Genomic DNA, 27597 nt, shown 5'->3' on the forward strand with positions numbered 1-27597 from the left:
CAATTTATCCTTTGAACAATTGTTCATACACATATTAATTAATATATTAATTAAATTATTGTTTATTTAATCTCATTTAATAATAACCGTTAGATGAGAAAATRAACGATTAAGATGGGTTAGCATAGTTTGCACAAAATATTGTTTACTTCAGTGAAAATTTTCATGTAATTGTTTAATATGATGAAATTGTTTCAAATAATTCATTTCAAATAGTTATGGACATTATCATCTTCATATCATTAATTTTAGTAAACAAATATCATCAAAATAGAGAAATACGTGAAACAATTTAATTTTTACATAGAAACAAAAATATATGAAACATTTTCATCTAGAAATGAATTATTGGAAACAATTCCATGAATTTTTTTTACTAAAATAAACAATGAAATCGACGGTTTTCACGGTTTGTACAAATAGCTTGGTTTGCATTTTATCCCTCCCCTATATATATATATATTCATAGGCTGGAGTAGTAGACACAGCATATACATATCATACTAAATTAATGTAAGAATAATCTATACACTTTTCTCAATGACGACATATAGATATAATAACAAAGAAAAAATATATTGATCTATTAACAATATATATATATATATATATTAAATATTAGTATGCTAATTGTTAACAACTCATGAGTCATAAAGAAAAAAGTTAATATATCAACAAAGTAAAAGTAATAAATCAAGAAAGTGGGAATGGGAAGTGGGATTGTAGAAGTGACACGTGGAGACTTGAAGAGACATTTTTAGAGATAATGCAAAGACTCGGTATACAAATATAAGATGTGTGAAAACAAAATAATATTAAAAAGAAGAATCAGGCATCCAGCTGCATACGCCTCACAGCCTCACGCCTTGTATACTCAATGCATACCACTCAAACACAGAATGAACGGCGGCGCCTTAGTAGCGATTTTATGGCGCCTCACCTTGAGGCGCACACATCAAACGATTTTGAAAACCATGCTTGTGTCACATACATTCTGGGTCTTCATTTCATGGCAATCTTCCATGGTTTTTCATTCACCATGAGTGGATATCATAATATCCCAATCACTTGTGTCACATTCATTATGAGCATGCCCTATACTAGGGAAGCCTTTGTTAATTTTGCAAATTCACCACTTATATCCCTGATTAATCCACATAGTTTTGTCAATATGAATATTTTCATGATTGGAGTGATTAATGTGGTGCCGAAAAATATATTATATCATACCTTGTTCACATGACATTATCAGTCTTCTCTGATGCCTTGGGGAAAACACACTCCCAGAGCAATGGGTGTAGGTTAATATATTTAAACAAGTTGCGCCATATTGAGTTTATTATTGATGTAGTCGATTTGCTAACATTGCTTCTTTAGAGTCTAAAGTCAGGTCTGCATACATCCCACCTCAATTCCACCTCTTGGTGGGATATACCAGTCTTGTTTGGTTTGAATTTGTTAACATTGCTTCATGAGCGTATGCAACTTGTACATCTAATAACGTTCCCTTGAAGAAAGAAAGGACAATTCATACTTAGTTAATTCCAAACATGTTTACACTTATATTTTGTTCTCTCTTCCTAATACACATACCTATCTCGAGACCATACAATGGTTGAGGATCAAAAGTATACGTATTTTCTTTTGGTTTATGTTGCCTTGTTTTCCTTTGTTGTTGCTTCTATTGTTGTTGGGAGGATGTGTTACAAATTTGGTTGAAATGTATTTCTCCTATAAATCTATCAAATTTGAAGTTTAGTTTGTATTTAATTGTTTGTCAATCAAAAACATGATGTCTTCACACCAATTAACAACAATTATTACATGATTTAGACATAATAATTCTTCCATAAGAAGTGCATGGCTTTAGTTGAAATTTTTGAGCTCAATTACTAGGAAGTAGTCAACCGTACTGATGTGCTACATTAATTTTCCAACATTTGTTATGTTGTTGATCTGAAGTGGTAAAATACCGTACTTGCAAAACCTTTAATTTCCATTTTACTGAGTGCAATATGAATGCTGCAGAGTATCAAATAGCTTACAACATCAGGTGGAAGAAGGAAGCGCGGATGAGAGCGTCATTTTAGGCTCACAGAAGTCATATGAAAAGGAAAGTGGGGAAAGTAAGAGAGTCTCGTATGATAACGTGCAAATTAAGTCAAATTTGGAGTTGGAAAGTGTGCACATGAGCAACTCAAGCAAAGAAAATAGATATAAATCCAATAAACACTGTACTACTTTGGAACCTATTAGGAAGGCACCACAAGATGTCGCCACTTCTTGCTCGATAGAATTCGCATTTGACAAAGGAGCCATGGAAACTGAAAATTCAAATGGCAACAGGATCACTGAAGCTTATGGTGATAGTCTGAAGCAGAAAGATATGAATGGAGCAAGTGGAGCGAGTAATAAGGGACTTGATAGGCCAATGGTTTCCTTGCAAAAAGGAAATCAAAATACTAAGATGCATACACCACTCAAGGTTTATCGTCATGAAAAGAGGTCTACTACAAATGCTATCAACAACAAGGTGAATTATCTTCATTATGTCATTATAATTTTAGTTTGGCATTTTAATATCCCCTTTATAGTATTACTTGAATACAATTGTTAAAAAACTTCTTGATAAATTGGAAATAAGAATAAAAACCTAGACAAAGAAGATGAAGACTGTTTGAATAACTCACATAGGTGAAAAAGGTTTATATATTGCATGGTCCTACCACCCCAACCCTTTTCTCTATCTCATGACCCCCTAGCTTACACAATCTATGCATATTACGTAATTGTTTTATTGTATAAAGGCCTAGTTGTGTACCTAGTTTCGTTTTGCTTGTAATTCTACATTAGCTAATGGAAACTCTACTTATATATTTAAGCTAAACTCAAGACACATATATATTTCAAACTAACTCAAGACAACAAGAGAAAGTTAGGTACATGGGTTGGGTATAGCATATACATGTTGCATTTTGAAAGGAACGAGTTTATATAGTTTTCATTCAAGACAAGAAGTCAATTATCCAAAACCAGAACCAATTGAGCAAGGCTAAAAATGGAACCTATCTGTAATTGCTAAAGATATGAAAGAACCAATGGCTGAAAACATAAACACCTTTCAATACATGTGGTGAATTCCTCAAATCTGTTCCAATCCTTCAAGTCCTTTGAGAACAACCATTTTCTCGTTTGATTGATTAAAATTGTTTGTACATGACCTATTGTTGTATACTCGGTCTACAAGTAATTCAATGATACCAAGGGAACAAAAAAGAAGAAACTAATAATATAGCAAAATAAATAAAATAGAACATATGCTATAGCACATACAATAAATGAATATTGAAAAACTAAATGTTATTCTTTGTATACTATACTCCCCCTCTAGTTGAGTTGCATATGTTGTACAACCCTAACATGGAATTGAATTCATCACAGCTTGTTCTCAGAAGAGCCTTAGTTAGAATATTGTTAATTAAGTAACTAGTTTATGGTAATGTGTCCAAACCCGATGGGCTTTAGGGTTAGGGTTTCCCGTGTAATTATGTCTATATATAGTGTCTCTTCTCATGTAAATTTGAATTTTTACTGATTAATCATATAATAGAGAGTTCTCTCTGATTACATGGTATCAGAGCCTAGGGTTTATCGTCGTTACTGTTCATCGCCGGAGTTACTCTTCATCGCCGGAGTTACTGTTTATATCGGAGTTACTGTTCACGCCGGAACCCCCCCCGGCGTCGCCGGAACCCTAGTCTCCCTTGGGTGTTCGTTTTTGATTTGATTAATATGACGAACACTGATGATAAAGCCTCCGGTAGTACTCGTGTTCCTGACATAATTTCARCCAGTAGTAAAGTTACTGAAAACAAGCTTAATGGTAACAATTACTTCGAATGGATCAAAACGATTCGTTTGTATGTTCGAAGTATGGGAATGGYTTCCCATCTGGAATCTGACCCTCCCACTACGGGTAATCGTGACCTTTGGTTACAACAAGATGCYCGTATGTTCTTGCAAATTATAAATTCTATTGAGCCCTCCGTTTCAACTTTAATCAGTCATTGTGAATGTGAGAGCTAATAGAATATCTTGACTTCCTGTACTCCGGACAAAGTAATATTTCAAGGATTTACAGCGTATGTAAGTCATTCCATCGTGGGGAACAACAGGACCGATCACTTACCGCCTATGCCATGGAATTCAAGAAGATATATGAGGAAATGAACTCTCTTCTCCTATTGAGTACTGATGTGAAAACTATGCAGACTCAAAGGGAACAGATTGCTGTCATAAGCTTCCTGACTGGCTTACGCCCAGAATATGATTCCATCAGATCTCAGTTCTTAAATGAATCCGTGATACCTTCTCTTCAAGAGACTCTTGCTCGGGTTCTTTGGCATGAAGATTTTCAGCCTACTCCACCATCTGATCATAATTCGGCTTTACTTAGCCGAGGTGGATACCGTTGCGGTTTTCGAGGTGGCTATCGTGGAAGGGGTAGCACTAGAGGAGGCCACAATGATCGACCAACTGATTTTAACTCAGACGTAGAGTGCCACTACTGTCATGAAYTTGGTCATACTAAGTTTAATTGCAAGAAACGGCARKTTAGAAATCAGAGACTCTCCTTAGCACATGYTGCAACTACATCAGATGACACAGCTATGAGACACAAAGAGGAACCTCATCTGGTAAATGAGCACCYCGCTGCTTCCAYTRMTATGTTTGYTGAGACAGGTAACTMTGGCAAATGCTTTGTATCATCCTCCTCCAAATGGGTCATTGATTCAGGTGCCTCAGACCATATGACTGGTAATTCCCACCTTCTCCTAAATTTCAATAAACATGCATCCTCAGCTCAAGTCACAGTAGCGGATGGATCTGTCTCCCAAATAATTGGGTCTGGCACTGTTAAATTGTCCCCATCTGTTTCGTTATCCTCGGTCCTGAGCCTACCAAAATTTTCTTTTAACTTACTGTCTGTGAGCAAAATTACTCGCACTTTGAATTGTAGTGTCTCAATTCTTTCCTGATCATTGTGTCTTTCAGGATTTGCAGACGAAGAGGATTATTGGTAGAGGACGGGAGTCGGATGGCCTATACATATTTGAACCACCCAAACCATATTCTTTGGCAAGTTCCAGTTCACCATCTCCTTTTGAAGTTCATTGTCGACTAGGTCATCCTTCCTTACAGAGTCTCAAGTAGTTGTGTCCTGAATTTTCCCATTTACAGTATTTACAATGTGAGTCATATCAGTTTGCCAAACATCAACGTGTTCACTTAAGTCCTAGAGTCAATAAGCGGGCTGCATCCCCATTTCAATTAGTACATTATGATGTCTGGGGCCCATGTCCTGTAACGTCTAAGTCTGGTTTTAAGTATTTTGTTACGTTTGTAGATGATTATTCTCGAACTACTTGGTTATACTTCATGAAAAACCGTTCAAAAGTGTTTAATCATTTACGTTCCTTTCATTATGAAATCCAAACTCAGTTTCAAACATCTATTARAACCTTACRAAGTGACAATGCAAAAGAGTATGTATCCCAACAAATTCAATCCTATATGTTGCAAAATGGTATCCTTCATGAGTCCTTATGTGTTGATACTCCAGCACAAAATGGGGTAGCCAAACTAAAAATCGTCCTTGAGGTTGCCCGAGCACTTCTGTTTCAGATGTCCGTCCCTAAGTCTTTTTGGGCCGATGCGGTATCAACAACCTGTTTTCTTATCAATAGAATGTCGTMTGTTGTCCTGAATGGAGAAACTCCATTCYCTGTTTTGTTCCMAGGACAACGATTATTCCCTATTGAGCCAAAGATCTTCGGTGTTACATGCTTTGTTCGTGACACACGCCCCACTATCACCAAGCTTGATCCCAAATCTCTGAAATGCATGTTCCTTGGGTACTCTCGTCTCCAAAAGAGTTACAGGTGCTTCTCTCCCAATCTTAACCGCTATATTGTATCTCGGGATGTTACCTTCCATGAGAACGTGCCGTTCTTCCCAATTTCCCTTCCGACTCCTTTAAATGAGAAAGATGATGACTTGTTGGTGTAAACCATACCCACTCCTGAGTCCACTACTCAAGCCACCAGACCACCCATTGTTCATGTATATAATAGGCGCGAACGACCTCCTCCGTCTTCACCAATATCATCCGAGTCTGCAGATCCACCATCCCCAGAAGATGTACCTCCTGAAGCTTCTATACCCACTCCAGTAAATGAGGATCCTGATCTTGACGCTCCTATTGCTCTCCGAAAAGGTAAACGTTCCTGCACGTATCCTATTGCTTCCTTTGTTTCTTATGATAAACTCTCCAGGTCATCTCGTTCTTTGGTCTCTACCCTTGATTCTATACCTATTCCATCTACGGTTGGGGAAGATTTGACTCATCCTGGATGGCGGGATGCTATGATTGATGAGCTCAATGCTCTTGATCATAACACCACATGGGATTTGGTAGAGTTACCTGCTGGCAAAAGAGCAATTGGCTTTTAGTGGGTGTTCACTGTGAAAGTTAATCCTAATGGCTCGATAGCATGGTTAAAAGCTCGTTTGGTTGCAAAGGGGTATGCCCAAATTTATGGAGTGGATTATTCTGAGACTTTTTCTCCTGTTGCAAAGATGGCGTCTATTCGGCTTTTCATCTCTCTAGCTGCTACCTATAATTGGCCTCTTCACCAATTAGATGTGAAAAACGCCTTCTTACATGGCGATCTGCTAGAGGAAGTCTACATGGAGCAACCCCCCGGGTTTGTTGCTCAAGGGGAGTCTGGGAAGGTTTGTAAATTACGGAAGTTGTTATACGGCCTAAAGCAATCACCTCGTGCATGGTTTAGTCGGTTCAGTTTTGTGGTAACTACATTTGGGTTACGAAGAAGCTCATATGACCACTCAGTGTTCTTTACTTCATCTGATTCTGGATGTATCCTKCTAGTGGTTTATGTCGATGATATTGTGATTACGGGCAGTGATGAGAATGGAATTAAGAAGTTGAAAGAATTCCTCGCATCTCAATTTCAAACTAAGGACCTTGGTCCACTAAAATATTTCTTGGGTATTGAGGTATCTCGGAATCACAAAGGAATTTGCCTATCTCAACGAAAATACTGCCTTGACATACATGATTCTGGCATGATCGACACGAAACCATGTGAAGCTCCTATGGTTCCGAATGTAAAGCTGAAGTCTGATGATGGGGATCCTCTTGAGAACCCAGAGAAGTACAGGAGAATTGTGGGATGGCTGAATTATCTGACAATCACGCGTCCTGATATTGCCTTTCCGGTAAGTGTATTGAGTCAGTTTATGTCATCTCCAAGAACTACACATTGGGATGCAGTCTGCCATATTTTGAAATATCTGAAGGGAGCTCCTGGTTATGGCATCAAGTACCAAAACCATGGTCATTATGTCATAGAAGGGTTTACTGATGCAGACTATGATGGAGACCCTACAACCAGACGATCAACAACACGGTCAACAACAGGCTACTGTGTCTTTGTGGGAGGGAATTTGGTATCTTGGAAAAGCAAGAAGCATAATGTTGTATCAAGATCAAGCGCTGAATCTGAATACCGTGCAATGGCTCAAACTACTTGTGAGTTGATATRGCTGCATAATCTATTGGGAGAGATTGGATTTAATCAATCTAAACCGATGAATTTATGGTGTGACAATGAGGCAGCTATCCATATTGCAAGCAATCCTGTATTTCACGAGAGAACTAAGCATATTGAAATAGATTGTCATTTCACTCGGGAAAAGCTTGAAGATGGATCTATTTCAACCTCTCATGTCAGAACTAGCAATCAATTAGCCGACGTCTTGACCAAAGCATTACCAGGGAACCGAATCACATCTTTTTGTAACAAGTTAGGCATGATCAATATATATGCTCCAGCTTGAGGGGGAATATTAATTAAGTAACCTGTTTATGGTAATGTGTCCAAGCCCGATGGGCTTTAGGGTTAGGGTTTCCCATGTAATTATGTCTATATATAGTGTCTCTCCTCTTGTAAATTTGAATTTTTACTGATTAATCATATAATAGAGAGTTCTCTCTGATTACATGGAATTGAATTTATCACAGCTTGTTCTCAGAAGAGCCCTAGTTAGAATATCAACAATATGCGTTCAAGTAGGAATGTAGCTCAGTTGTATGATACCACGGTTCACTTTTCATTAAATATTTGTCAATATCTACATATTTTGTTCAGTCATGATAAACAAAATTCTTGGCATAAGTATAATTACTTGGTTATCAGTGTACATCTTTCTAGATTCAGAAGCTTAACTCTCGGTTCGTGTTATAGTATTTTGATCCATAAACCTTCACATATCCCTATGGAAAGAGCCCAATATTCTGTTTTTACACTGCCTTTGGAGACGACTACTTACTTTGCCAAGCAACCAAATTTCGGGATTTAGGAATATTTTTTGTGTACATTTTTTATGCGAGGGATACATATTATATGCAGTAGGAGGAATCCTTATCAATCAAGGTACATAAGAAAACAAGGAATGATATCCTGACAACTTCATAAACCGAACCAGGAATTACAATTTTATTCAAAGTGGTCACAGAAGATCAAAATTTATTTAACAAGTTTGAGTATGAGATATAGCATCAAAAAGGTGTTCAGTACATGGCTGAACCCCTTTTTTTAAGCAATGGGAAAATCCACCTTTGGATCACTTTTTGTTACCTTAGAATCTGAATTCGAACTAGATCTTGCTTCATCATGTAACCTTTCAAGATTGACTACCGCTTGTTTCCTGCTTCACCAAGTAACCAAATATCATGATTTGAGAATATTTTATGTTTATATGATCAAAGAGAGAGATATTATATACAATAAGAGGAAATTCTTACAAAATAAGGCACCTAGAAGACAAGGAATGATGCTCTCTGGGATTCAATGATGGATGTTGAGGTTATGATCTGAGAATTGCCGTACACGATGGTAGTTTGTGAGATGGTTGTGGTGGTCGTGGGAGTTGGATCAAGGAGTAGGCTGGGTTGCGTTGTCTGTGACTCGCTAGGAGGCTGGCATGATGAGGAAGACCGACAAGAAAGGTAAGGCGTGGGGTTGCAGGTCAAAGGGAGAAGGAAGGATGAGGGTTGCAGGTGAAAGGGATAGAGGGTGGGGTACATGTGGCACCATGTGGTTGGTGCCTTAAATTTTTTTTTATTAATAGGTAAAATGACCAATTTGCCTATGGGTTTATGGATTGAATTTAATGGTATTAGTGTCAGGACCAGCTCGTTACGAAATGCAAACCATGGGAACGTTCAATGTACTTATTTTGAAAGAGGGACCATATCCATATTCTAACCAAACTGTAGGGACCCAAGGTGTAATTTACTCTATATAATATATGTATATATATATATATAGAGAGAGAGAGAGAGTGTGTGTGTTTCAAATGCAAATCATGGAAATCTTTCAAACCATACAAACCCTGGTCACGCTTATATTAGGATACAATCAAGATATTTGTAGAAGATGGATCAATTCATTCATTATGATTATTGATTAAGATTAGGAAACAATCGAGATATTTATGGAACAAATAGTTGGACGGTTAAGATTGATTTGTATAGTATACAATATTTCCATGGTTTGTATTTGAAACACCTCTCTTTCTATATATATATATATATATATATATATATATGAAGATTGTGCAAGAATCTTTATAAATTAAATTATTTACATACATACTTGATTTGTGTCATTTATAACTATTATATGATGTATCAAATCATTATACAAGATTCTAGGGCAACATGGTCATTTTAGCAGTTTAGATTTGTTTTGTCCTGTCCTGTTCAACTTACCAACACTTTGTTCAGTCTTGTCCTAGTCGTACTAAACACGTATAATTTGTCCACTCCAATCAGGCCTGCACACCAAATGCTACCTTAAGGAGATACACAATAGGCGAGGTTGATGGTAGGCCAAAATAGTTTTTGTATCGGTGGAGAATATTCGAGAGAACAATAGTATGTGGGTACAGCTGGGGAGAGTCTAGAGATTTCTGATTTAGAGCCTTGGTTCTGATGCCATGTAATCAGGGTGAAGAACAAATGCCTAGTTACTTAGGGGAGATCCCATGTAGAGTGCATGTTGGTGATGTGCATAAACGTACAAAATAATAAATCCTAAATAACTAAACTAATGGATACATAATGGAAGCCTGATGGAATGGGGGTGGGGGGGGGGGGAGGTAGGGTGGGTGCATTAATGGGTAAAAGACAAAACAAGGAAAGACAAAAGTAATCGGTAAAAAGACAAAAAATGCCCTCCCTTGATGGGCAAATTTTAACAGAGTTAGTGGTAGGGACTCTTTTCAAAGTAAAACCAAAACTATAATGAACGTTCTTGTACTTCTTTGCATTTTAGGGATCATGTCAAATTTGTGTAAACCACAGGGACCAAAAATGTAGTTTACTCTTTAAATTATTTATTTATATAATGAAGCTTTTGGCTGTTTCTAGGAAGGGCTGAAGGGCTTGAAGAACATGTCAACCGTTAGTAAATGCAGAGACCAAAGCGTTGATGGTGAAAAGAAAACCTGCATTGACTCACCTCATGAAAATGCAATACTAGCAGTGGATTGTGCTCTGGCCTCCGTTCAGCAGAATGCTGAGTCTATTGAAGACTTTCAAATCACGGTGGATGCAAAGAGATCTGAATTATCAGAGGCTGCCCTTCGAGCTCTTTTGAAGAAAAGAGAAAAACTGGTATGCTTCTATACATCATAATTAACTGCTTTGATATATTCTTCTTGGACTCTGAATAGGTGAACTAAATATCATGCATTCATCTATGGGATTTGTTATGTGATGTGTATATAAACCCAGAACAGAAAATATCTATAAAGTAATTAGAGTATTGAATGCCACAGATGTATGTTCCTTATATTTGATTATTGGCATTCCCAGATCTTTTTCCAAGTCCATTTGACAGGTATTCACAACCATTAGCTGACTCTGAGTAACTTGATCATCACATTCAACTGGTCATAAGTTCTAACCAGGTTTGCAAATTTCTAATAACAAATGATATAGTACTAATTTTTTTTAAAATTTTAATGGAAAATAATAGATAATTTTAGAAAGACCCAAATGTTGGGAAAATCATACATGAAATAAGGCACTAATCTCGTATGTATATATAAAAGCTTTAGAGTTGCAGTTCTTATTATTCACTGCTATATTTAGATCTACTATATAAGGGGATATTTATACAAGAGAGATTAAGAGATAAGACTACAACTACAACTCTAATATAAAGGGATAAAACTTATCTATAGATGGATTCCTTGTCAGAGTCTATCTACAGCTCTCTATTTAACCCATATCCATATACTATTCTACACTCCCCCTCAAGCTGGATGGTATATATTATACAATCCAAGCTTGACCTTTAGAGAGTTAAACAGTGGCAATTTAGTGCTTTAGTGAAGATGTCGGCCACTTGTTGAGTAGTATGGATGTAGGAGACTTTTTAAGATTTCCTAGTCAATCTTCTCCTTGATGAAATGACGATCCACCCCAACATGTTTTGTTCGATCATGATGAACTAGATTATGTGTCACAACGATAGCAACATTATTATCACAGGAAATAGTCATCAGGTGTAGTACACGGATTCATAGATCCTTTAGTATCGTCTTAGCCAAGAGTGCTTCACACACACCTAGGGCAGTAGCTCGTAGTTCGGCTTCAGCGCTGCTTCTTACTTTGCCATGTGACAAGGTTGCCAAACACATAGGAACAGTAACCCGAGATAGAGCACCAATCATTTTGACAACTTGCCCAACTTGCATCTGTGAACACTTGCTACACTTCTATTGTCTTATTTTTTAAACAGTAAATCATGACCTGGTGTAGCTTTAAGGTACCGTAGGAGCAACATCAAGATGGCATTGGGATGGTGAGTGCATAAATTGGCTTACATAGTTAACTGCAAACGTAATATCAGGCCTGGTATGTGCAAGGTATATCAGTCGACCAACAAGACGTTGGAATCTCCCCCTGTCAACTGCAACCGTGAAAGTAGCATCAGGCTTTAGATTAGACTCCATAGGAGTAGAGGCGGGCCGAGATCCTAGCATCCTGCTGTCTTTTTGCAAGTCCAAGGTATATTTCCTTTGAGACAAGCTAATCTAGATTTCATTTTTGCAATCTCCATTCCCAAGAAGTACCATAATGAACCAAGGCCTTTCATTTCGAAAGAGTGAGCCAGATAAGCTTTGATTTTTGCAATGGCCACTGCATGATCTTCCGTAAGCATGATATCGTCGACATACACTATAAGGGTAGCGATCTTACCATGCTTAGATAGAAAAGGGTGTGATCGACATGGGCTTGAGCATACCCAAAATTTTCTCCGTGTGAGTGAATCGATCAAACTATGCTTTAGGGGACTGTTTGAGACCATAAATGGCTTTCTTGAGACGACAAACTTTCTGGGTACCATTGGTAGCATGAAAACCAGGGGGTAAATCCATGTGGATTTTTTCGTTGAGGTTGCCATTTAGAACTATTTTCTATGTCTAGTTGATGAAGAGGCCAATCAAAGTTGACAGCAAGTGATAGAGAACCTAGGTGGTATTAATTTTGGCAACTGGGGCAAAGTTTCTTGATAATCGATCGTGTAGGTCTGAGTGTAGTCTTTTGGGACTAACCGAGCCTTGTATATGTCAATAGAGCCATCACTTTTGTACTTCACCATGAATACCCATTTACAGCTGTTAAGATACTCAATATCCTTGAAGATACTCGATATCATTGTAAAATAGGAATTGGAGATTATGGGTAATATGTCCTTGTAATTTGCTGCTGTGAATATCTTAGGAATCCTTTCCTTTTCTTCTCATATTCTTTGTGTATATATAGCCTTTGTACCTCCCTTTTTTGAGACAAGTGAAACAAAAAAAAGAATTCTACATGGTATCAGAGCTCGGTTTCGTAACAATCACTAGTTCCACGAATTGAAATTTTTTGGTACGTTTTTTCCTTAGATCGATATTTTTGTTCATCGTTTTTTTTCTTGATCGACAAGTTTCCTTGGATCGGAAGTTTTCTGTTCGTCGGTTTCTTTTGGCACCCTGTGAGTGCGATTATCCTCATCTCTGTTCGTCGGCTATTTGGAACCATGTGGTTTGCTTTCTGGTTTTCTATCCTTCGTCCTAAGTTCTACGTTCTCTCTTCTGGTTCGTGAATTATTGGAAGATGACCGGAGAAGACAAAAGATCTGACAATAACAGTAGTTTACGTGTACCCGAGATGCTTCAGTAAATGTTAAGCTCACCGACAACAAGCTTAATGGCTCCAACTACTTTGAGTGGAGCAAAACTATTCGTATTTATCTCCGGAGCATGGGAATGACTTCTCATCTCACATCGGATCCTCCTATAGGTAACAGTTGTGATTCATGGTTCCAAAGTGATGCTCGTTTGTACTTGCAAATTATCAATACTATTGAGCCTTCTGTCTCGTCTCTGGTTAGTCATTGTGAATATGTGAAGGAACCTATGGATTATCTTGCTTTTTTGTAAATAGGACAAAGTAACATCTCTTTTATCTATAGTGTTTGTTAATCCTTTCATCGTGGAGAACAACAGGACCGATCACTCACTACGTATGTTATGGAGTTCAAGAAAGTGTATGAGGAGCTTAACTCTCTTCTCCCACTAAGTGTTGATGTCAAAGTCATGCAGACTCAGAGGTAACAAGTGGTTGTTGTCAGTTTCTTGACTAGTTTGCGACCAAAATTTGACTTAATTAGATCTCAGTTCTTGAATGAATCTGCTATTCCTTCTCTTCAAGAAACATTTTCCCGTGTTCTTAAGGATGAGAATCTTCAGGCTTCTCAAACTTCTGATCAAAACAGTGCTCTGGTTGGTTGAGGGGGATTTCGTGGTGGTTACCGAGGAGGATTTCGTGGGGGTCACTGTGGTCGCTCTAGAGGTGGCTACAGTGACCGAACAACCGACTCATGGGCTACTATTCCAGTTCTGATGATGTTGAGTGTTACTACTGCCATGAGTTAGATCACACCAAGTGCACATGTAAGAAGCTTTTGGCCAGACATCCTAGGAGTTCATCAGCGCACGTTGCCTCTGCCTTAGATAGTACTGTTACGATACCCGCAGAAGAATATGCTCGACTTTTAGGGACTGAGAATTCCACTGCTCCGACTGTTGCATTTGCTGAGATAGGCAACTCTAGTATATGCCTATTATCTTTTGCATCCAAATGGGTCATTGATTCAGGTGCTTCAGATCACATGACAGGTAATCCCACCATCTTCTCTAATTTCAGTAAACACAAATCCCCATCCCATGTCACAATTGCTGACGGGTCTACCACACCTGTCCTTTGGTTCTGGCACCATCGATCTTACCTCGCGTCTGTTTCGTTATCTTCCGTATTGAGCCGACCTAATTTCTCGTTCAATTTGTTATCAATCAACAAAATAACCCATGCTTTAAATTGTTCTGTCTCATTCTTTCCTGATTTCTGTGTCTTTTAGGATCTGTCGACGAAGAGGACTATTGGTAGAGGGCGGGAGATTGATGATGGCCTATACATATTTGAACATCAAGTACCTTCCTCATTGACTTGTTCTAGCTAATCGTTTTCACTTGAAGTTCATTGTCGATTAGGTCATCCGTCTTTACAAAATCTGAAGAAGTTGTGTCCTAAGTTTTCTTATTTACCTTCTCTACAGTGAGTCTTATCAGTTTGCCAAACATCAACATATTCATTTAAGTCCTAGAGTCTGTAATAAGCGGGCCTCATCCCCATTTGAGTTAGTTCATTCTGATGTTTGGGGACCATGTCCTGTTACTTCAAAACTTGGGTTAAAGTATTTTGTTACGTTTGTTGATGATTACTCTCGCACTACTTGGCTTTACTTTATGAAAAATCGATTCGAGGTATTCACACATTTTTGTTCACTCTATGCTGAGATTAATGCCTAATTTAAAGTCTCCATTCAAACTCTTCGTAGTGATAATGCAAGAGAATATTTGTCCCAAACATTTTTGTCATATATGATTCAAAATGACATTCTTCACGAGTCTTCCTGTTTTGGCATGCCAACCCAAAATGGGGTCGCGGAACGAAAGAATCGTCATCTTCTAGAGGTGGTTCGGGCTCTATTATTTCACATGACTGTTACTAAATTCTTCTGGGCTGATGTGGTTGCTACCGCTTGTTTTCTTATCAACCGAATGCCTTCCGCTGTCTTGGATGGTAAAAGTTCTTTCTCAGTTCTGTTTCCTACAAAATCATTGTTTCCTGTTGACCCAAAGATCTTTGGTAGTTCCTGTTTTGTCCGCGATACCCGACCTCACATAACTAAGTTGGATCCAAAGTCTCTGAAATATGTCTTTCTTGGTTACTCTCGACTTCAAAAAGGGTATAAGTGTTTTTCCCCTATGCTTAATCGATACATTGTATCACGAGACGTTACGTTCCATAAGGATATACCCTTCTTTTCTATGTCCACTCCTTGCAACCTAAGAGATAGTGATGATTTGTTGGTGTATACCATACCTGTTCCTGAGTATACTACCCCATCCGACTCGACACAGACCCAAGAGCCTACTAAACCACCGATAGTTCATGTATATAATAAGAGGCAATGACCTACATTAGATCCCGATCCAACACCATCTTCATCATCGTCTACAGATCCGCTTAATGATGATCCTCTTGCTTCGAGTGATCCACCACCTTCCGATACACAGGTTCCTGATCTTGATGTTCCCATTGCTTTTCGGGAAGGTAAGCGCTCATGTACTTACCCTATTTCTTCTGTTGTTTCCTATGATAAACTTTCTTCACGTTCTCGTTCTTTGATCTCTACACTTGATTCTTTATCTGTTCCTAAAACGGTTGGTGAAACTTTGGCCCATCTTGGATGGCGGGATGCTATGATTGATGAGATGAATGCTCTCGATCATAATGATACATGGGATTTGGTAGAGTTACCTGCACGCAAAAAGGCAATTGGCTGTAAATGGGTATTCACTGTGAAAGTTAATCCAGATGGATCCATGGCTCGTCTGAAAGCGCGATTGGTAGCCAAAGGATATGGTCAGACTAATAGGGTCGACTACCACGAGATATTTTCTCCTGTGGCTAAGGTACCCTCCATCCGCTTGTTTGTTTCTTTAGCCGCTACTTACGACTGGGTACTACACCAACTAGATGTGAAAATGCCTTCTTGCATAGTAATTTACATGAGGAAGTCTATATGGAGCAACCAACTGGGTATGTTGCTCAGGGGGAATCTGGTGGAGTCTGTAAACTGAGTAAATCATTGTATGGTTTAAAGCAATCCCCTCGTGCTTCGTTTGGACGGTTTAATGCTGTAGTGACTGAGTTTGGCTTATGGAGGTGCTCTTATGATCATTCTGTGTTCTTTACTTAGTCATCTTCTGGATGTATTCTACTAGTGGTATACGTTGATGACATTGTGATTACCTGTAGTCATGGGACTGGGATCAAGAAGCTAAAAGATTTCCTTGCATCTTGGTTTCAAGCAAAAGACGTAGGTCCTTTAAAATACTTCTTGGGAATTGAAGTATCTCGTACTCGGAAAGGGATATGTTTGTCTCAACGAAAATATTGTTTGGATAAATTGAATGACTCTGGTATGATTGAAACAAAACCTTGTGAGGCCCCAATGATATCAAATATGAGATTGAAAGCGGATGGAGATCTACTTGAGGATCTAGAGAAGTACAAAAGAATCGTGGGAAAGCTAAACTACCTGACGATTACACGTCCTGACATCGTTGTTCCAGTGAGTGTAGTAAGTCAGTTTATGTCATCTCCGAGAACTCCACACTGGGACGTTGTTAGGCATATACTGAAGTACATAAAGGGTGCTCTTGGTCTTGGTATCTTATCAAAATCACGATCATCATGTCATAAAAGGGTTCACAGATGCCGACTATAACGTCGATCCTACTACTAGGCGGTTTACAACAGGCTATTGTGTGTTGGTTGGAGGGAATCTAGTTTCGTGGAAAAGCAAGAAACAAAATGTCGTTTGCCGGTCAAGTGATGGATCTATGGCCCAAACCACTTGCGAGCTGATATGGTTGCATAATCTGCTAGGTGAAATCGAGTTTGTTCAATCTAAACCAATGGACCTATATTGTGATAATGAGGCGGCTATCCACATTGCAAACAATCCCGTGTTTCATGAAAGAATAAAACAGATCGAGGTTGACTGCCATTTTACTCTTGAAAAGCTAGAAGATGGAATCATCTCAATTCACTTTGTTCGAACAGGAAGACAACTTGCTGATGTCTTTACCAAAGCATTACTTGGTTCGTGAATCTCTTTTATTTGTAACAAGCTGGGCATGATTAACATCTATGCTCCAGTTTGAGGGGGAGTGTTAAGATACTTAATATCCTTGAAGAAACTCGATGTCATTGTAAAATAGGAATTGGAGATTATGGGTAATATCTCGTAATTTGCTGCTGTGAATATCTTAGGAACCCTTTTCTTTTCTTCTCATATTCTTTGTGTATATATAGCCTTTGTACCCCTCTCTCTGAGACAAGTGAAATAAACAAAAAGAATTCTACAACAGCCAATCAGGGTCGTATCATGCAGTCATTCAACCACTTCCCATGTACTATTTTTTTTTGAAGGGAACGAAGCTCTCATATATTGCAGTCCGCCACTTACTGTCTTGCAAAACTTCTTGAATATTGGTTGATTCTTTTGTTTAAGACAGATTTGAAACAAGGGCCTTCATAGGTGGGGCCAAATTAATATAGCCAAGAAAGTCAAAAATAGGATGTTGAGTGCAATCGGTACATCAAGTCAGATTTCGATGGCGACTCTTGGTGTACCGTAGACTTTGGAGTAACTCCTTTCCTTCGGCTGTATGTGATAGGGAAGGATTCGGCATGGCTTGTAGGTTGGGCGGGGACAGGTGGTTGGGTGGTTGGTGATGGAGAGATAGGTTCGGCTGTTTCTGGAATTGTGGGTATGGGTGAGGTGGCTTCCGGCTGGTTATTTGGTGAGGTGGTTGGAGGATTGGAGGACCAAAATTGTTCCCATTTTTCGGATCCTCCGGGATTGAAGACTTGGGTTACTTGATGAGATGGAGGAGAGTAATAGAATTGATTTTCGACAAAGGTGATGTCGTGTGAAACAAATTATTTTTGTTCCTTTTGGCAGTAGCATCGATATCTTTTTTGGAATGAGGAATAACCAACAAAGACACCTTTCACACTTCGTGGGTCAAGTTTGGACCCTTTTTTAACTCTGAATATGGACAAAGACCGAGCAACCAAATACTCTTATATCAAGATTGGAAGAGGCATAAGCCTTTGGGAAGGTTATTTGTAGGACGGCTAGAGGTGTTTGAAATTTTAGTACCCATGAAAGTAACCGATCAATTAGATAGCAGGCTATTAGAATTGCGTCACCCTAAAAAGATTTAGGTGTATGACTTTGAAAGAGTAGGGATCGTGCTACCTCTAGTAAGTGACAATTTTTTCTTTCGGAAATGCCATTTTGTTGAGGGGCATTAACACAAGAACTTTGGTGTATAATACCATGTTTTTTGGTAAAGATAGACATGGCCGAATTGAAATACTCGGTGCGTTGTCGGTTCGAAGGATTTTGATCTTCGCATCATATTGTGTAAAGATCATAGAATGAAATTCTTCAAAGATGTTAACAACTTCAGCTTTGTTATGTAAAAGATAAATCCAACAAACTCGAGTACGATCATCAATGAATGAAACAAACCATCTTTTATTAGAAAATGATGGAACTTTTGAAGGACCCCATACATCACTATGAACTAAAGAAAAAGGACTTGATGCGCTTTAGGTATGAGTAGGAAACAGGACTTGATGTTTGGACATTTGACAGACTTCACGTGAAAAAACATCAAAATTATTAAACAAAGATGGAAATAGTTTCTAAAGGTAAGAAAAACTAGGGTGGCTGAGCCTTGGTGAAGAAGAGTGATTCGTTGGTGACGATTTAAGATAGTAGATCCATGAACTAGAAAGCTTATGGCAGATTCAAATGGAAGGAAGTAGTATAATCCAGAAGTCCTCTTAGCACGACCAATCATCTTCCCCAGTACCTGATCTTGAAAAATACACATGTGTTTTGAAAAATTAGCCAAACAATTGGAATTGGAGGTAATACGACTAATAGAGATAAAATTGTACGACAGTTTGGGCACAAATAGAACATGGCGAATAATCAAGTAGGGTGAAAGTGCAACTGTGCCAATTTCCTCAACCGGAGCTACAGAGCCATCCGCTAAGGTGATTGTCTTGTTATTCAAACAAGGGTTTAAGGATTGAAAGACAGATTTGTTACCAGACATGTGTTCTGATGCCCAGAATCAACAATCGATGACTCGCCTGGAATGTCTTCAGTTTGATGACCATAAGCCATAAGTGAGTTTGAAGAAGTTAAGGGTTGCCCAATTTGCTTAAGTTGTGCCTTGGAAAAATTCAACATCCATAGGTTTGGAGGAAGAAGATGGTCCTGATCTTTGGGTCATTGGGTTTCCTTTGCTTTCAGGCATTCGTTGGCTTTGAGGTACCCAATCGGTTTTCTGTGAATCTCCCAGCAAGTATTCTTTGTCTGATGGGGACGTTGACAGTCGTCACACCATAGAGCGGGTTTGCGAGGTCCTCGGTTATGTGCAATCACGGCAGAAGTTTTAGACTAGATCTGTGTTTCATTAAGAACTGGACTTGTCATCATGGTCTTTTTCCGATGCTCTTCTTGGCACACTTCAGCAAAGATGGCGTCGATTACTGGTAGGGGTTTAAGGCTGAGAATACGTCCTCGAACACCATCAAGTGAGGAATCAAGTCCGGCCAGGAAATCATAGGTTCTTTCTTTGGTAAGTATCTTCTTGTATAACTCGACATTTAGTGAATCTTTCCACTCAGGTTGAGAAAAAAGATCCAATTCTTGCTAAAGTTTGGTTAAGGTATTAAAGTAGGTAGTAACATTGCCTGTATCTTGTCGCAGGTTTCGAGCCTTAGTTCGAAGCTCAAACATCTGTGAAATTCTTCGAGATCTGAGTAGGAGCGGGTGACGACATCCTAGAGAGATTTTGTCGTGGGGTAAAGGAGGTAGATTTCTACAATGCTATCTTGCCGAATTGACGAGCCATGCCATAACCATGGAAGTTTTTATATCCCATTTGGCATAGGAGGAATTGGTGGGTAAGGATTTTTTAATGGAGCCATCGATGTAGCCGTACTTGCCCTTCTCATGAATAACTAGTTGGACAGATCGAGACCATTGAAGGTAGTTCGATCCAGACAATTTAAAAGTTGTAATTTGGAGAGAGAGATTATTGTCGGAGTTGGCAACAACAGTAGAGATGGTTTTTGATAGGGTTCGGTTGGTTTCTCGGAATCTGATCCCATGGTGGTCATCGACTAAAGCTTTCAAAGCTTTGATGCTGATAAGAACCTACAGGTGTATACAAGAAAGAAAACACGGGTCAAGAGACATGAGCAGGAGCAATTTAATGCCCTTTTCGGAAGTTGGATGGACCCACTGGGTCAACCATGCAATGGTTAAAATTGAATGGGAGGGAGCAGTTATGATCCTGTATTCTAGGAGCAGTTATCGTTAGTTTGTAATAAATCTGTACTCTTTGTTTTTAGGTGGCAGTCAGGAATAAACTTGTATTCATGTTAGCAAAGGAGACTGGCCATTTCGAATTTGGTTTTATCAATCTAAATCGTAATCGTTTGACTGCTTAATTTTTCCGGTTACTATCATTGGTTCCATTGCCGGGAAATCGAAGACATGGTGCAAACCCGGAGCAATTCAGAGGAGGGAAATCACCCACTTGATCCGGTGGCAATGCAGTTAGCTGCGATTGCCAAGAAATTGGAATCCATAGACGCGTTGCAGAAGGAGGTAGCAACCCTCAAATCTCAATTGCATAATAAGGATAGATGGGTAATGGAAAGCAAGATGAAGGGGAATGGTCCTGGCATAATCAAAGGTACCGACCACACAACAAAATTGCTTTTCCTACCTTTAGCAATGGAGACCCACGGGGTTGGATTCTTAAGGCAGAGAAATATTTCCGCTACTATGACATTCCAGAGGTGGAAAAGGTAGATGTTGCATCGATGCACTTGGAGGGAGATGCACTAGACTTTTATTCATGGATATCGACCGATCAAACAATAGAATATTAGGAGGATTTTGTTCGAGCCTTGCAGAGAAATTTTGGACCTACTGAATTCCAGAATCCGGACGAATACTTGTGTAGTGTTAACCAAACAGGAACTATGCAAGAGTATCGACAAGAATTTGCCAAACGTTCCTCACGAGTGTCCAATTGGCCAGAACATTGTCTCCTGGGAGTGTTCCTTAATGGCCTCAAAGAAGAATTGAAGGCCGATGTACGAATACAAAAACCACGAATAGTGTATAAAGCGGTAAGCGTTGCTTTGGAATTTGAGTCTAAAATCAGCCACACCCGTTATGGGAGAGGATCAACTTGGACAGCACCACCAAAGTCATCCCAACCCGAGTCCAAGGCTACGACTCCTACATCGAATTCTACCAAAAGTAATCCCAAACCACCCTTACGAATTTCTGATGCGGACAGACAGTCTCGTTACCTTAAGGGTGAATGTTACCGATGCGGGGAAAAGTACGGGACTGGCCGGTGTAAAACAGGAACTCTCAAGGTGTTGGAAGTGGAAGAAGAGCCTGAAGAGCAGTCCCCTGATGGAGTCGAATATATGGCAGGAGATACTAACGACGTTGCGGAGATCAGTTTACATGCCATCCTTGGAAAACCCCACCCCAAAACCATGATACGGAAGTAATTATTTTGATTGATGGGGGATTTACACATAATTTTATCTTAGATGTATTGGTTAAGGATTTGCAACTTAATACTCAAGCAGTGGCACCTTTTGGTGTTCAGATTGGGAATGGAGATTTTATTAGGTGTGGCCACATATGCAAAAACCTTGCAATACAAGTCAATGAACTTAAAAGCTTTAGAGTTGCAGAAAGAATTATCATTCACTGCTGTATTTAAAGGGAATATTTATACAAGAGAGATTAGGAGATAAACTACAACTCTTAATATAAAGGGATAAAACTTGTCTATAGATGATTCCTTATCAGAGCCTATCTACAGCTCTATTAACCCATATCCATATACTATTCTACAATATATATTCTTCAGATCACGAATTATGTATTTATAAGAGAGATCGACAGATATGGCGGTTAAACGGTAATAACCGTTAATGGATAAGATCAAAGAACGGTTGTAACCGTATCAGAGTTCGAGTTTGAATCTGACTTCATTAGCCAGACTTAGGTCCAAGTCTAGAACAAGTCCAATGAACATGTCCAGGTTTCTGAACCCATTTTTCTCGATTTAGGACTTGGTCTAGATTCAAGTCTGATTTCACTGCGACTTTGTCCTTTGATCTGAATGATAAGACTTGTACTTAGCAAGATTTTCGCTAAGTTCAACTCTTCATAAATTCCAAAAACCTCGGACTTCCTTACTCACTTATGGCGATCTAAGGTGATCGGGGAAACATTTGTGAGTGTGCACTCCGCACTTCCTTACTCACTTATGTTTGCCTCATCATCTCAATTTTGATCTCTAGTAAATCACAACTACACCAAAATGGTTAATGATACTAAAGTCACCAACACCAAACGCCTCTAGTTTAACAATTTTTTAATGGATATTATCTCGGTAGGACTTGAGGAGTGAAAAAAATGCAAACTAGAGGTCCCAAATCAATATTTATTTGGGTTTTAGGACCAAAGGAGTTAAAAAGTATGAACCACATGGACGGAATTTATAATTTACTCTTTAAAAAATATAAATTGTCTTATATGCAATTAATTTTTAATTAAATAAATTATATAAAAAAACGAGTACCTTATTCCCTTTAATTTGATACCCACATCAATATATATTTTTTCCGTTTTTTACTTGGGTTCTTTAAAATTTCGATCACAGGTGTATAAATACTAATACTTTTACTATATTATAAAACATTTAACTCATGTTCTTAAAAGCTCTTAAAATTCAAGTTTACAACTTACTACTGCATACACACAACTTTTTAAGTTCCACGCTTGAACTCCATAAAGCTAACCGATAACCAACTCATAGACATGTTCACATACAAGATAAACACTGAGCCCTACTAATATAACAAAATACTCCATAACACGGATAACCAACCTAAGGTCCTCTCGCTCTCTCAACAAAATCGAGTGAGACAGAATAGAAAGGAGCATGAAATAAGATTGAGGGTTCAAGTTCTCAAACTCAATATCAAGATGTATTGTGGTGCATCGTGCAGGTACACTTCTAGTTATACGTTACACATTTAGGGTTGGGTTCCAGTGAAAACGGAAGTTATGGTGAGAAGCGTAAGAAGATATCTCCACCCTTGAATAAATCCTAATTGAATGTCTAACACTAATGAGATGCATAAAGATGCACCAGATCAATTCCCTTCTAAAGCGCAATTCATGGGTGGGCATGGGATTAAAAGTGATCAAGGGTTCAGATTTCTTCTTACGCTTCTCACTTTAACTCTTTTTCTCACACGATCCTTCGCTGTACATTTATAACCGTATTGAATACCAAACACTTAACTTTTCCTAATTGAAGTTCTGTAATCAATAATGTTGTTGACCCTCAATTGTCAGGAATCAGGCTTTTACTTGCACGCTATTTCTTATTACTTCTGGGCTTAGCATTTCACATGGCGTTTTTTCGGTTCAGATATTGATGCCGTTTATTTCCTTTCAGTGTAATCAACAACGAAATATCGAAGCCGAGTTGACTTTATGTGATAAAAAGATTCAGGCAATCATGCATGGTGGTATGTCTTTTTCTTTGTGCTTATGCTACTTCCTTTTAATATGATAAAAGTATTTTCCAAATACTAACGCCCGCAGATACTAATGCTAGGGGTGTTGACAATGGATAAACAGTAGCTTCCATTCACCTTTTAAACTGCATATAACAGATTTATACCCACTGCCCCGTTCCAGCTAAACCCAGAAGCCAACCAACCACAGACTTTGACCACTTTGAACAGGGGTACTCCTGATTGCTAGAAACTGTTTTAACACTTGCTAAATATCAGTAATATGCCTAAAACAAAGGGATTTTTGCATATGTTAAAAAAGACCCATAAATTTGGTTTGCGTCTTGCTTCAGTGAATCCTATGCATTGTGTGCTTCATGAAACTCATGCTCATCAAAGGCAAGTTGCAAAAGTTGTGCGACTTTCACATTGATGGTGACCATTTAATTTTGTGATAGGCATTGGAGATTGCTTGGGTTTAAAGCTAGAGGCCGTTATTGATTGTTGCAATGAAATTTGCCAGAAAGATGAGAATAGAGACCTGCATGTTGGTAAAAGCTTGCCATTTTCAGGAAAGAGTTTGTCTGAAGCCCAGATCATATTACGAAATGCATGCCAGGCAAGTCTTAACTTATAAACATATATTTCAGAGTGTTTAATATTTTTCTGTTTTCTACTTTTGCTTTTGTGCAAATATTCGCATATGGGCATCCATTCAGTTGTTAGGTGGCATTGGTTTGGTAAATTTACCTACAACATTGGAGGCAACCACATCAAGGGAGCTTTGGTTGAACGACCTTCCCATAGTTTTTTCTTGAATCCATGACCTTTTAACAGGTTTGAGAATGTCACTGCTTAACAGAAGAATGTCACTTCCATATACAAGAATGCCTAGAAACCTATTAGGTCATGGATTTTAAAAACACTTGTCAAGAGGTCATTTAGAAACATAACCCGAATCCAAACGGGGTTGTTTGGTGCATATATGACCTGCTAGGAGACTCATGCTTATTAATTTACGAACTTGGCCACTCCAATTCATTACAAGCTCTTGTGGTCGCTCGCCTAAACTTTGTATTTCTTTTATTGGTTTTATAAATTTGCCTGGTTTCCTTTCAAAAAAAAAAAAAAAATTCATTACAAGCTCTAGCTACTTTAAAAGCTTAATAAGGCAGAGAGTTTGGCAATGAATATGGGTTTAGATTAACTTGTAGTTGCTGCACTCTTTAAAATGAGAGTTTGGGTTTGAGTTTCAAAGGTTGTTTAAATATGAAAAGTAAAATGCCAAATAGCTTGAATGGGGCCTAACCATTTCGATGTTATACGAAATGTAATGCAATTCAATTAATAAAATAAAGAGTTACGATTATGAGGCTGATACGTAAATAATGTATTTATTAGATTAAAATAATTACGTTGCTATAACTATAAATATATACTTAATTATAGAAAATAATGAACGGTATTGTAAACTACTGTTTAAAAGGATATTGAATGGCTATCATATTTTAGGATGGGTGATGTGTGAGAAAGGTACTTTATAATGATATAAAGAAATTTCAGTTTCAAGAATCAGAAAATACATCATATTGAGTACAAATGCATTATGACATTTTTCATGTCTTAATGTAAAATTAAAAATATTGAGGATCACAACGATGTATTCCAAATTGTTCCCAAGATTATGTACTAAGAGATGCATTAGTAAAAAGATAGACATTATTACATGTAAATTACGATTAGGTCGCTATATATATTACTTCCTAAACTTGAAGTCAATTCATGGATTGGTAATTAATTCCACCATCACCTTTGTCTCTACCCCTAGGGGTAGAAGTATGGTCTGCATACATCTTACCCTTCCCCGACCTTATCTCCTAGTGGGATATATTGGGTATGTCTCATTTGTTTTGGCTTATTGGAATGCCACCCCATGAAACCACTTTCCAAGATAAATGCAAATATTGTTGCTGGGTGAAGCTTGACTGTCCAAGATAAGTGCCTACTTTCCAGCTCTACCATCAATTATAAAATGGATAAATTCATTACTCCCTCTACTAAGGTTAAAATTGTCATTTAGCTAATTAAAAGGTGTAATAATTACATATTTTTGAAACTGTGTGCCTGTTTCATTGTGGACATATATATTGGAATGGAGGGAGTAGGACATTCCTGCATTGGAAGATGCAATCGTCATCTTTCACTTTATGCTGCTTGTGGTAGTCTTGAAGTTCACAAAGACGATCCAAGCCAACGTGTATATTTTTGTTATATCGCTCTTAGAGAATGTCAGAGCTGTTTGCAATATTTGGTGCATGCATTCTATTATATGTTCCATAAGCATCATAACAAATTAGTCTTTTTTGGCCAGGAACTGGATGATATTTGTCTATCAAACAATTGGATGTTGCCGACATATCATACGTCATGTTCGGATGGTAAGACTTTATGATTTGCCAAGGTTATCAACACACACCTTTCTGATAAAAGTCCATGACCCTTTTCCAACTTTGATCAACTAAATCCATGTCAAGTTTAGTAGTGATGGGCTTTAATTATCTAGTAGTTACAAGTGGGTTTCAGTTTTCTGATTGGACATTTAAACACATGAAGCCTAAACCCTAAAACCCAAACCCTAAATCCTAAAACATAAACCCTAGACACTTTCTCCTTGTCACTAAGGGGGCGCTTACCAACACAAACCGGACACTGGGAGTCACAACCGTCACTTACCTTACCAGGTAAGCTATTCGTTCATCATAATAGCTTAGTATAAGCATCTCTTACCCGATCAGCGATAACCGGGTAAGATTCTTGGTCAGCAAAGTGGCAGAATAAGGTTGTTGGTAAAGAGCATATCTGACCATGTAAGCGTGTCTTACCCAGTAAGAAGCAATAAGTTTTTAGTTACCTTATACGAGACAGTAAATGTTTTGATTAGTAAATGACCCGTAATTATATATCATGTTCCTACAAATTCTGAATTCAAGAATTGTTGTGTGTAGGTGGGTTTGTGGCAAATGTAACTGTGAAAGGAACTGATTTTGAGTGCTCGGATGTGAGCGGCATACAAGCAAGTATTCGTGAAGCTAGAAACTCAGCTGCAACACTTGTGATTATGAAATTGCAGCAAATGGCCATTCAGCATACTACTGCTCTACATTAGTTTAAAATTCAAGTAGTTGTACTTGTGACTGTCAGATCCAAACACTTGTATTTCTAAGTACCCCTTCAAAGATGCAGAAACCGCATATGTTATATGCGTCGCGTAGAATAGTCATCTCTATGCCAAATGTTTGTCGAGTTTCAGATTTGCTCATTAATGATCAACGATTCTGATCTTCCATAAGTTGTGTTATTGTATCATCACTGTAACAAAATTGGGTTTATAGGATGTCAACAACGTCTAGGGGCTTGTTTATTAATTAGCAGATTAATAAGATTCACGGCTTATTCGATCAGCTATACATGACAGTTTGGTAATGGCTTAATAATATATAAAGTGGCTTATTCAGTAAGCTTCTATAGGAGAAACATTATGTAGACAAGTATCTTAAATTTTTTGTTAAGACTGTTAATTTGTCCAATAAATTTATCACAAAATTAAACATATAGTTGTATAGTCTTATGAATTGAAGTCTTATAAAGCAATTTAGTAA

The 27597-nt window shown here is 38.2% G+C and overlaps 1 protein-coding gene across 2 annotated transcripts in view; it reads left to right on the forward strand.

Moving 5' to 3' along the window:
- The window catches only part of LOC112503843, a 37482-nt gene extending 10195 nt beyond the window's left edge, over positions 1–27287 (forward strand). For both annotated transcript variants that reach the window (XM_025107831.1, XM_025107830.1), the window contains exons 6-11: positions 2029–2533; positions 10520–10765; positions 23878–23950; positions 24397–24557; positions 26310–26376; positions 26944–27287. In XM_025107831.1, the coding sequence (XP_024963599.1) occupies positions 2029–2533; positions 10520–10765; positions 23878–23950; positions 24397–24557; positions 26310–26376; positions 26944–27104 (1213 nt within the window). In that variant the 3' untranslated portion in view covers positions 27105–27287. The remainder of the gene's footprint in view (positions 1–2028; positions 2534–10519; positions 10766–23877; positions 23951–24396; positions 24558–26309; positions 26377–26943) is intronic.
- The last annotated feature ends 310 nt before the right edge of the window (positions 27288–27597 follow it).

The sequence above is a fragment of the Cynara cardunculus genome, unplaced genomic scaffold (genome assembly GCF_001531365.2).
Source record: "Cynara cardunculus var. scolymus isolate 2C unplaced genomic scaffold, CcrdV1 Un_Scaffold_3973, whole genome shotgun sequence".
NCBI lineage: Eukaryota > Viridiplantae > Streptophyta > Magnoliopsida > Asterales > Asteraceae > Cynara > Cynara cardunculus.